General features: G+C 46.4%; 1 protein-coding gene across 4 annotated transcripts in view; it reads right to left on the bottom strand.

Annotated features, from left to right (window-relative positions):
• kiaa0825 (KIAA0825 ortholog) overlaps positions 1-12,247 on the bottom strand; it is a 593,054-nt gene that overhangs the window by 350,849 nt on the left and 229,958 nt on the right. For all 4 annotated transcript variants that reach the window (XM_038805261.1, XM_038805263.1, XM_038805262.1 and 1 more), the window contains exon 14: positions 36-221. In XM_038805261.1, the coding sequence (XP_038661189.1) occupies positions 36-221 (186 nt within the window). The remainder of the gene's footprint in view (positions 1-35; positions 222-12,247) is intronic.

Raw genomic sequence — 12,247 nt, 5'->3', positions numbered from 1 at the left:
AGTGAGAAATATGTTCTAATGTTGGAATACCACACCTGATAAATAACACAACTGATTCCACATCTGGTATTTGTCCAGATAATCATCAAGAACAATACTGAGACATCTGGGCAATGATTTGGAGTATGTCATCACCATCACGATTGCTTCTATCAATTTGGACTGTTCATCATTGTTTTTTGCCTTTGTCGGAATATCAGCAAAGTTCTCTTGATCAATAGCTATAAAAAAACAAGCAATATGTTTTCAGAATGGATATTCACATTTTGAAACTCAATCATCTAATCAGTTTAGAATGGCTAATTTAAGCAATTTTTGTTCGATGCATAATAAAGGGAATTTGCTGGGTCTTCCAGCCCACCAGGCCAAACCTTCCTCTGCTTTGAGGAGCTCTGAACTTGGCATATTTTTCTAGATTCTCTCTGATCTCTGCTCATGCCATCTTCAAGCTTATCTTGGGTGAGACCCACATCCTACTCCCTCAATCCTATTCCCACAAAAATGCTGAGAAATCAACTTCCCTCCCTGACTCCTATGTTATTTCATGTTGTTAATGGTTCTTTTTCCTCAGTTGTCCCCCTCTTCGTCAAATCTACCATAATGGCCCCTTTCCCCAAAAAGCCTGCCCTGCACTGGATTGCTACCAGTGCCACGGGACAGTCAGAGTAGAAATTCAAGAATAGTCAGAATGAATACGTGGCTTGAGAGATGGTGCAGGAGGGAGGGGTTCAGATTTTTGGGACATTGGAACCGGTTCCGAGGGTGGTGGGACCATTACAAACTGGATGGTCTACACCTGGGCAGGACTGGAACCAATGTCCTAGGGGGTGCTTTTGCTAACACTGTTGGGGAGGTTTTAAACTAATGTGGCACGGGGATGGGAACCAGATTAGGAAGTTAGAGGTCAGTAAAGAGGCAGCAACTAAAGCCAGTAAGGTACTAGATAATAAACTCAATGTGACTAAGGGGAAGAGTAGACAGGGAAGAGATGATGAACGCAAAGGGTCAGCTGGTCTGAGGTGCATTTGTTTTAATGCAAGAAGTGTAGCAGGTAAGGGAGATGAACTTAGGGCTTGGATTAGTACCTGGGAATATGATGTTTATTGGTATTACTGAGACTTGGTTGAGGGAAGGGCAGGACTGGCAACTGAATATCCCAGGGTATAGATGCTTCAGGAGGGATAGAGAGGGAGGTAGAAGGGGTGGAGGAGTTGCATTACTAGTCAGAGATGATATCACAGCTGTGATTAAGGAGGAGACTATGGAGGATTCGAGCACTGAGGCAATATGGGTGGAGCTAAGAAATAGGAAGGATGGAGTAACATTGTTGGGACTTTACTACAGGCCTCCCAAAAGTGAGCATGAAGTAGAGGTACAAATATGCAGACAGATTATAGAAAAATGTAGGAGCAATAGGGTGGTTGTGATGGGAGATTTTAACTTCCCCAGCATTAAATGGGATTCGTGTAGTGTTGGAGGCGTAGATGGAGCAGAGTTTGTAACGAGCATCCAGGAGAGTTTTTTAGAGCAGTATGTAAATAGTCCAACTCGGGAAGGGGCCATACTGGACCTGGTATTGGGGAATGATCCCGGCCAGGTGGTTGAAGTTTTAGTCGGTGATTACTTTGGGAATAGCGATCACAATTCCGTAAGTTTTAGAATACGCATGGACAAGGACGAGAGTGGTCCTAAAGGAAGAGTGCTAAATTGGGGAAAGGCAGAGTATAACAAAATTCGGCAGGAGCTAGGGAATGTGGATTGGGAGCAGCTGTTTAAGGGTAAATCCACATTTGAAATGTGGGAGTCTTTTAAGGAAAGGTTGATTAGAGTGCAGGACAGACATGTCCCTGTGAAAATGAGGGATAGAAATAGCAAGATTAGGGAACCATGGATGACGGGTGAAATTGTGAGACTAGCTAAGATGAAAAAGGAAGCATACATAAGATCGAGGCAACTCAAAACTGATGAAGCTTTGGAGGAATATCGGGAAAGTAGGACGAATCTCAAACGTGCAATAAAGAGGGCTAAAAGGGGTCATGAAATATCTTTGGCTAACAGGGTTAAGGAAAATCCCAAAACCTTTTATTCATGTATAAGGAGCAAGAGGGTAACTAGAGAAAGGATTGGCCCACTCAAAGACAAAAGAGGGAATTTATGCATGGAGTCAGAGGAAATGGGTGAGATTCTTAATGAGTACTTTGCATCTGTATTCACCAAGGAGAGGGACAGGACGGATGTTGCGGCTTGGGATGGATGTTTAAATACTCTAGGTCAAGTTGTCATACGGAAGGGAAAAGTTTTGGGTATTCTAAAAGACATTAAGGTGGACAAGTCCCCAGGACCGGATGGGATCTATCCCAGGTTACTGAGGGAAGCGAGGGTCGAAATAGCTGGGGCCTTAACAGATATCTTTGCAGCATCCTTGAGCACGGGTGAGGTCCCGGAGGACTGGAGAATTGCTAATGTTGTCCCTTTGTTTAAGAAGAGTAGCAGGGATAATCCAGGGAATTATAGACCTGTGAGCTTGACGTCACTGGTAGGCAAACTGTTGGAGAAGATACTGAGGGATAGGATCTATTCACATCTGGAAGAAAATAGACTTATCAGTGATAGGCAGCATGGTTTTGTGCAGGGAAGGTCATGTCTTACAAACCTAATAGAATTCTTTGAGGAAGTGACAAAGTTAATTGATGAGGGAAGGGCTGTAGATGTCATATACATGGACTTTAGTAAGGCGTTTGATAAAGTTTCCCATGGAAGGTTGATGGCTAAAGTGAAGTCGTATGGGGTTCAGGGTGTACTAGCTAGATGGATAAAGAACTGGTTGGGTAACAGGAGACAGAGAGTAGTGGTGGAAGGGAGTGTCTCAATATGGAGAAGGGTGACTAGTGGTTTTCCACAGGGATCCATGCTCGGACCACTGTTGTTTGTGATATACATAAATGACCTGGAGGAAGGTATAGGTGGTCTGATTAGCAAGTTTGCAGATGATACTAAGATTGGTGGAGTTGCAGATAGAGAGGAGGACTGTCAGAGAATACAGCAAAATATAGATAGATTGGAGAGTTGGGCAGAGAAATGGCAGATGGAGTTCAATCCAGGCAAATGCGAGGTGATGCATTTTGGAAGATCAAATTCAAGAGCGTACTATATGGTCAATGGAAGAGTCCTGGGGAAAAATGATGTACAGAGAGATCTGGGAATTCAGGTCCATTGTACCCTGAAGGTGGCAACGCAGGTTGATAGAGTTGTCAAGAAGGCATACAGCATGCTTGCCTTCATCGGACGGGGTATTGAGTACAAGAGTCGGCAGGTCATGTTACAGTTGTATAGGGCTTTGGTTGGGCCACATTTGGAATACTGCGTGCAGTTCTGGTCGCCACATTACCAGAAGGATGTGGATGCTTTAGAGAGGGTGCAGAGGAGGTTCACCAGGATGTTGCCTAGTGTAGCCACCTGGGTTGGCCACTGCCCGAGTTAAAATGGAGATTCGCAAAGAACGCAGGGAAAAACGGACAGTATCAGAAAACAAGCAGTTTGCAGAGTTCTTCTGTGTATTCGGTCTGCAGAAAGCAGACAGCACTGAAACCAGCAGCCATACATATTAAATGAGCAATTCCCAGGCACAATAGATACAATTAAGGATGACCAAGGTAAAGCCAGACTCCTCGGCGCCAGCAGGAGTCCAAGACAAAAGAAGCTAACGAGCACCCAAGAACCGCCCCCGAGATCAGGAAACAGCCCCAGTATTGGGGTACGTGGTCCAATCGATTGGAGTCAGGTACGGGGTCCGCCCAAAAGGGCGCGATGCCCCTGGGGCCTATAAAATAGAGGCCCCAAGTTCAACTCGTCCTTCTTGGCAGGGTCTCCCAGCAGCTCGAAACAACCCTTGACAGAGACCTGCCTAGCAGCTGCACCAACAAGTAAGTGTCCAGTCAACGCACGCTACGAGATAGGCGCTCCTAAACCTTAGTCCATACCAGCTGGAAGTCTGCAGACTCAGGACGAACAAGAGGCCATTGTTCCCTGACCTAGTGGGTTCCTTTTCCAGAAGATAAGTATTGGCCTGTAGTGGTAGAAGTAGCTTAGTTTTGTAGTATTTATGCATGAGTAGTGGTTGATTGTGTATATAATAATTGTGTTTTGATTTGAACCTTACTAACTGGTGTATTGAGTTGATCAGCACTTGAACTTGAACCTCGTGGTGGTATCATAAAGATACCTGGTGACTCTAGAGCAAGGTAATAAAACAGAGCCAATTGAGTGTAAAGCACACTCACCAAAACGAGCAACACTGGTATGGAGGGTGCTAGCTATGAAGAAAGGTTGAGTAGATTAGGATTGTTTTCGTTGGAAAGACGGAGGTTGAGGGGGGACCTGATTGAGGTCTAAAAAATTATGAGGTTTGGACAGGGTGGATAGCAACAAGCTTTTTCCAAGATTGGGGGTGTCAATTACAAGGGGTCACGGTTTCAAGGTGAGGGGGAAAGTTTAAGTGAGATGTGCGTGGAAAGTTTTTTACGCAGAGGGTGGTGGGTGTCTGGAACGCTTTGCCAGCGGAGATGGTAGAGGCAGGCACGATAGCATCATTTAAGATGCATCTAGACAGATATATGAACGGGCGGGGAACAGAGGGAAGTAGACCTTGGAAAATGGGAGACAGGTTTAGATAAAGGATCTGGATTGGCGCAGGCTGGGAGGGCCGAAGGGCCTGTTCCTGTGCTGTAATTTTCTTTGTTCTGCACCCCTCTACCCTTGGAAACTATTGTCAAATCTTCAACTTCCCTTCCTCCTCCAAAGTCATTGAACATGCTGTCAATTCGTAAATGAGTACTCATTTTCCCCAGAATTCCATGGGTTGGGTTTTACGGGCTGCCATATTCCCCCCGCTAACCAAAAAGTCATCAGCCTGTCCATCTGAAACATGGCTACCTGCAGTGAAATTGTGCTGGAAGCAACCTTAATTGTTTCAGAGTGGGACTTCTGCTCCCATCTGGAAGTCGCGCCCTAGAGAACAGCTAGCAGCTCTGTAATTCTTCCAAAGTCATATTGTAATATCCTCCATTTAGTCTTTTTTAAATTTTCATTTACGGGATATGGGCATCGCTGGCTAAGCCAGAATTTATTCCCCATCCTTAGTTGCCCTTGAGAAGTTGGTGGTGAGTTACCTTCGTGAACTGCTGCAGGTGTAGGTACACCCATGCTGCTGTTCGGAATGGGGTTCTTGGATTTTGACCCAGCAAAATGTCTCATCTTTTCCTCAATCAACATATTGTCTTCAGCATTCCTCAGGCGATTCTTTTTGATGAATTTTTGTAATGCTACAGCGGGTGATTTGACTCCCAAAAAAACATTTGGGAGTCCTATTTTGGGTGCGGATAGTGGGATGTTTCTCGGCGAGGAATGCCACATTTAGCTCACAGCTGGGCTCGTCAATGCAGGAAGAGATTGGAGCGCTATTTTTAAATGCCCCCCCCCCCCCCCCCGATCACTCGGCCCTCCTTGGATTTGCCACCATGGCAACCGGACCGCCCCAACTTACCTCTTAGGGGATCCTCGAGCAACCCCTCACTCCCACCTATTAAATGCAGGAACTGCAAACCAACATGTACTTCCTTCCAACAAACTTTCATACCATCTAATTTACCTATTCCTTTCCCCAAATTCAGAATTATTTGTGCACCGATTTTGAGATAATTTGCCATTTTCAGGCTTCTGAAGTCTTTCAAAGATTTCAAAATTATTTGTAGAATATTATTGGGTTTCATCACTTTGCACATAAATTGCTGTTTACAAGTGACAGTAGAAAGTGGAAAGATTACTTTCAGTCCAAATACTTTGGAATGCCAGAAATGCTTGGATATAGGCGTCTGCAACTATTATAGCTACATTATTACCAGACTGCTCCTTCACGTCACTGGAATATAATTTCATGCGTTTAATGCAACACAAATTAAATTCCTAGACTATTTCTAACGAGAAACTTGAAAGTATGAAACATTGGAACTAGAGAGGATTGAGAGGCACAATTGGGCATAAATATAGATATCTTTTGTATCACTTAAAACAATTGAGCAGCTGAATCAAATATATTTAATCAATTATGTCAAAACTTAGTGCCATTTTGTCAGGTCTGGTAATGCCCATTGCTATCATTAATCTCTTTTGTCACAGATCGCCTTGGTTGAAACTCAGGAAGAGAGTGGATGGTGCTGTCACCAAGAGACCATTAATCGCCTGAAGTTAAAATGTAAAAAAATGAATCATTCATTTAATTTTATAATTGATCAAAATAATTTCATGATTTAAAAGTCAACTCGTTACACAAAGGGTTCAAATTTTTTAATGCTATTTTCAATGTACGATTTCTGTAAAATTCTTAAACGTGCTATCAAGGAATGACTTGATAACTTTGTGACAACTATCATTGATAAGTTTGAGACAAATGTGTGAAGTGCAGTAAAAACAGTATATTAAGGATTTTCAATCCCACAAAATATTTTTTTAAATGATAAAACATAAAATGGATGATAACATCAACTGACTTAATTGTGTACATAATATAGATTATGCATGGTTAAAAGTTACAGTTAGCAAGTTTCCCACAGATATTCTCGCATAAACTGGTCACTTCTAAAAGTGGTTTGATTTTTTGTATTCATTCAAGGCGATTTGAGTGTCACTGGCTAGGTCAGCATTTTTTGCCCATCAGCGAGAGAAGGTTGTGCTGAGCCCTGCCTTCTTTTTAAAATATTTTATTAAGGCATTTATATATAAATTAAAGACAACCAAAACCAAAAAGAGAACAAACAGGAAATTTTACAACAAGTAAATAACACCCCACCGCACCACCCTCCTTGCATTTGCCCTCCACCCACAGTTTTTCCCACTTTTAACCCCGGTCTCTCTCTCTTTCTCTCTCCCCCCCCCCCCCCCCCCCCCCCAACTCCTGATGTCTTAATTATCATGGAAGAAGTCAATAAATGTTCTCCATCTCTGGGCAAACCATTCCACAGACTGTCTCACAGAACTTGATTTTTTCCAGCTGAAGGAATTCCACGAGGTCGCTCACCCAGACCCCAGGCTTCGGCAACCCCGCGTCCCTCCATTCCAACAAAATCCTTCTCCGGGCTACCAGGGAGGCAAAGGCCAAAACATTGGCCTCTCTCACCTTCTGGGCTCCCAGTCCATCCGACGCTCCGAATATCGCCACTTCTGGACTTGGGGCAACCTTCACCTTCATCACCTTGGACATTATATCTGCGAACCCCTGCCAAACCCCTTCAGCTTCGGGCGTGCCCAAATGTGAGCAGGGTTCGCGGGTCCCCCCACGCACCACCCACACCTGTCCTCCACACCTTCAAAGAACCTACTGTTATGAGCCAGGGTTTAGAAAACTCCAAAGTATATCATGGAGTTTACCTGAACTACAACTGTTTATTAATTTTGGTTACGGGGAGTACAACAAGGGCCTACCTTTCAGGTGTTACTCAACAGAGGCCTTAAGCACTTTTAATCAAAAACAAAGTTTATTCTACGAATTTAGTTATAAACAAACACAGTAAGCATTTTATCAACTACAAACATAAATACCCCACACAGCTACAGTACTCTATGTATATCCCTAAATAAATTTACCCCTTTAAGTTGTTCCAAGTTATTAACAGGATCCCATAAACCAGAAAACCCATTTTAAAGGTGTGGCCCAGAACACAGCACTCAAGACCTGGTATAGGTATTTCTTGTTTCCTCTCCCACATAGCAGGTTTGAATTCGTTCCAGGAAACAGCGACAATGGAACACGTCCCATCTCTTAAAATCCCCTTTCACCTGCTCCACCAACTGCACCAAATTAAATTTGTGTAGTTGTTCTCATCCCCATGCACCTGGCTGTCCAAATGCCTAAAGCTCGTCCCCACCACCTTAAACGGCAGCTCGCCCAACATCTTCTCCTACCCTTGCCTGGATCGGAAATACCTCATTCTTTCCCACGTTTAACTTATATCTGGAAAACCGGCCGAATTCCTCTAAAATGTTCATGATCCCCCCCAAAACCTCCCAGTGGATCAGAAATATAAAACAGTAGATCGTCTGCATATAGCGAGAACACCCCTTGAGCTAACCAGTGTGGAGGCGCTTGCCCAGGCCTCACTCCCCTCCAATCCCCTCCCCTGCCTGATCCCAGGAAAACAAAGAAATCCCCTTCAACACACAACCCCTGTGTAAACACACAAACCCCAAAGAGCCATCATTGCAAATGAAAATCCTGACTCTTACCTTGTCCAAAAGGGCAACTTCAACTCATTTAGCACATGTAACAACATGCACATACACTTCTCCACCCCGCCCCCCCTCCACCCTCAGTCCAAGTCCAATCCTCAGTCCCATTTCTCACTTTTGCCCCAGTCCTTCTGCCTTCACAAACGTCTCCGCTGCTTCCACCGTCTCAAAATAAAAGTATTTTATTGTCTTCTATTATGCTGTCTTCACTCGACCGAAGGTCGCCCGCCTCCTCCACCATAAAGTCCTGGTATCTACGTATATCAGCTCCAGCCCACTGTACCTCCTGCTTCGGCTTCTGCCCAACTCAGGACCTTCTCCTTCATACGGAAACAAATAATCACTGCTCTTGGTGGCTCATTTGCCTTTGATTTAGGCCTCCATGCCCTATCAGCCCGATCAGTTTGTACCGAGAGTTGTCTTACTCCTCCCCCAACAGCTCCGTCAACATTTTGGCAAAATACTCTGTCGGCCTTGGGCCCCCCACCCCTTCGGATAGGCCCATGATCCTCAGATTTTGCCGCCTAGATCTGTTTTCTAGGTCCTCCACTTTGGCTCGCAGACCCTTGTTGTCCTCCACCACCCTCTGCAGTTCCTCACCCATCGAGGTGAGTTGATCACTGTGTTGCGACAAGGCCTCTTCAACTCCCTTCAGTTTCTCACCCTGCTCCCGCATCTCGGCCAATGTCCTCGACACTGCCGCCTTCACCAAGGCAATCGCTTCCCCCATCAGCACCTTCAATGCTGCCATCATCTCCTTCCTCTAAGAACTGATGTCACCTCACCACCATTGCACTCGGTGGCTCATTCGCTTGTGCATCCTCAGCAGTGCCCTATGTGCCCGGTCGACCTCCAAGGGCGGGTCAATGGCTCCCTCCTCCATTAGCTGCTCCCACATTTTGGCTACAGAAGAGCCTGCATCCATTCTCTCGCTGCCCTCTGGCATACCCACAATTCTCAACTTCTGCCTCCGGGAGCAGTTCTCCAAATCCTTCACTTTCTCCTTGAGGTCTTTCTTCTGGGTCTCCCTCAACATTTCAATTTCGGCCCCCAACGAGGCAAGTTGCTCCTCGTGCTCCTCCACCTTCTGGATTGCCTGGCTCTACGTCTTCAGCTTCAACTCCACACGGTCGATCCCCACTTTTAGCTCGTCTACCTGAGCCTCCCTCCTCAGCTGACTGAACTTTTTGTTTGGAAAGTCCAGCAACTGCTCCGTTGACCATTGGGCTGGTAGGGCCAACCTATTACTCTCCGCCATCTTTCACTGAGTCGCATGAAGAGTTTCTTACTCTTGCAGCTCCTTTCTTCTAAATCCACTTCTAGTCCACAAAACCATTCACCAACCTCACCAGTGGAGTATAACTTTCATCTACCATCTCTATACCTTTTTCCTCCAAAGCATCCCCCCGGCAACCGGGGAAAAGGACCGAAAAAACCGCTTTGAGTGGGAGTTGCCATGTGTTACCACTCACTCCATGGCCACCACCAGTAGTCGCGAACTGCCTTCTTGAATGTTATACATCAGGCACTATCCAATATCTAATTATATAATAGCATAAACAGGAATATAACAACAGTAACCTGTGGTACTTTGCACTGAATATTGTGTCTTTCACACATGCCCTCACATAAAGTTTTCTAATCTTGCCAAAGGTGAACACCTCAATAAGAGGTTAGATATGAATCATTAAGCTGCCTTATGACACAGACATCAAACAAACATACAAAGTAAAAGTTGCAATCAAATCTAATCTCATTCTAACTAACCACAGAACCCATCCCAAAGACAAGAAAAATAATAATTAATGTTACATCATTCCTATTAGTGGATTTGTTGAACATTCCATTTTAGGCTGCTGGTCATGTCAATAAAATTGCCCACCACAGCTCTCACCTTTGGGTACCCGTTTAATGAAAGCATTTCCTGCAGTCCTCAAAATTAACAGGGAACCCCCTGACTTATGTGACCATCAATTCACACAACACGAGGTTGTAAGTGAACAGTGGTTTTAATAGTCTTACAACAGAGCCTGCCTGCGACGAGATGAACTGGCAGGCAGGCTCACGACTGCCAAGCTTTATACTTCCGGTTAGTGGGATGAGCCATGGGCGGAGCCAAGGGTGGAGCCCAGTACAAACTCCTCATCTCCCCCTATGGGCAGAGTTGCGCAACTGCTCGTATACCGAGCTTACATAGACACAGTACATCATATATAATAACAGTGTGAATTAATTCACCAAATTCACCCCCTGTAAAAAAAATTGAGTCCAGCGGGGGTGATGTCTACAAAATCTAAATTACGAGTTACAAGTTACAATTTACAGGTTATAAATCACAAATTAAGTCGATCCGACGGCCGAGTCATCCTCTGGGACGTAGCTCCGGGGTTGCAGCCTCTTCTGGTGGCTGAGCGGTGGCGGTCGGTGTGGGGACCATGGCGGACTCTGGGGGTGATTCGGTCAGAGCTTCGTAGCCCACTGGTTCGACTGATGACGGGGAGATCCGGAAACCCAAGGGCGCGGAGCACGGGCAGCGAAACTGCAGGCGTGGGGGCGCCGGGCGCAGAGGGTTGGGAGGGGTACAGTGCGAGGGGTATCTCAGCGGAGGTAGTGTCGAAGTTGGATCCTGCAGGCGCCAGGTCCCGGAAGGAAATAGTGTCCTGACGGCCGTCAGGGTACTCTATAAATGCGTAGTGTGGGTTTGAATGGAGCAGAAGCACTCTCTCTACGAGTGGGTCAGTTTTGTGAGTGCGGACGTGCTTCCGGAGGAGAACCGGGCCCGGTGTCTTCAACCATGCTGGGAGAGAAACCCCCGTGGTAGTGCCCCTGGAAAAAAACAAATAGGCGCTCGTGAGGGGTCTGGTTGGTGGCCGTACATAGGAGGGACCTAATAACATGGAGCGCGTCGGGGAGGACTTCCTGCCAATGGGAGGTCGGGAGATTCCTAGACCGGAGGGTCAGTAGGACGGTCTTCTAGACCGTCGCGTTCTCCCTCTCCACCTGCCCGTTCCCCCTGGGGTTATAGCTGGTAGTCCTGCTCGAGGCAATGCCCATTTCGAACAGACGCAGCTCGTTGCTCATAAAGGACGAACCCCTGTCGCTGTGTACATAGCTGGGGAAACCTAACAGGGTGAAGATGCAGGGCCCTAATGACTGTGTGGGAGGTCATATCGGGCCACGGGATAGCAAAGGGAAAGCGAGAGAACTCGTCGATGACGTTCAGGAAGTACACATTCCTATTGGTCGAGGGAAGTGGCCCTTCGAAATCGATAGCGAGGCATTCAAAGGGCCGGGAGGCCTTGACCAGGAGGGCCCTCTCTGGTCGATAGAAGTGCTGTTTGCACTCCGCACAGATCGGGCAGTCCCTGGTGATGACTTTTACCTCCTCAGTGGAGAAAGGCAGATTTTGGGCTTTGACGTAGCGGGCGAGTCGGGTGTCCCCCGGGTGGCAGAGGTCATTGTGGATAGCTTTCAGGCGGTCGTCTTGCGCGCTGGCGCACGTGCCACGGGACAAAGCATCTGTGGGCTCGTTGAGCTTGCCCGGTCGGTACATAATGTCGTACTTGTAGGTGGAGAGTTTAATCCTCCACCGTAGGATCTTATCATTTTAGATTTTGCCCCTTTGAGAGTTGTCGAACATAAAGGCAACCGATCTTTGGTCGGTGATGAGGGTGAAACTCCTACCTGCGAGGTAGTGCCTCCAGTGACGTATAGCTTCCACGATGGCTTGTGCTTCCTTTTCGACTGAGGAGTGTCGAAGTTCCGAAGCAGAGAGGGTTCAGGAGAAGAAGGCGACTGGTCTCCCTGCCTGATTCAATGTGGCTGCGAGAGTGACCTCTGAGGCATCGCTCTCAACCTGAAAGGGGACGGATTCATCCATCGCCCGCATGGCCGCTTTGGCGATGTCCTCCTTGATATGAGTGAAGGCCTGACGAGCCTCATCCGATAGAGGGAAGAGTGTGGCCTT

This window comes from Scyliorhinus canicula, chromosome 8, assembly GCF_902713615.1.
Source record: "Scyliorhinus canicula chromosome 8, sScyCan1.1, whole genome shotgun sequence".
NCBI lineage: Eukaryota > Metazoa > Chordata > Chondrichthyes > Carcharhiniformes > Scyliorhinidae > Scyliorhinus > Scyliorhinus canicula.
Note: the sequence above shows the minus strand (reverse complement) of the source record. Positions and strands in the feature narration are given on the sequence as shown.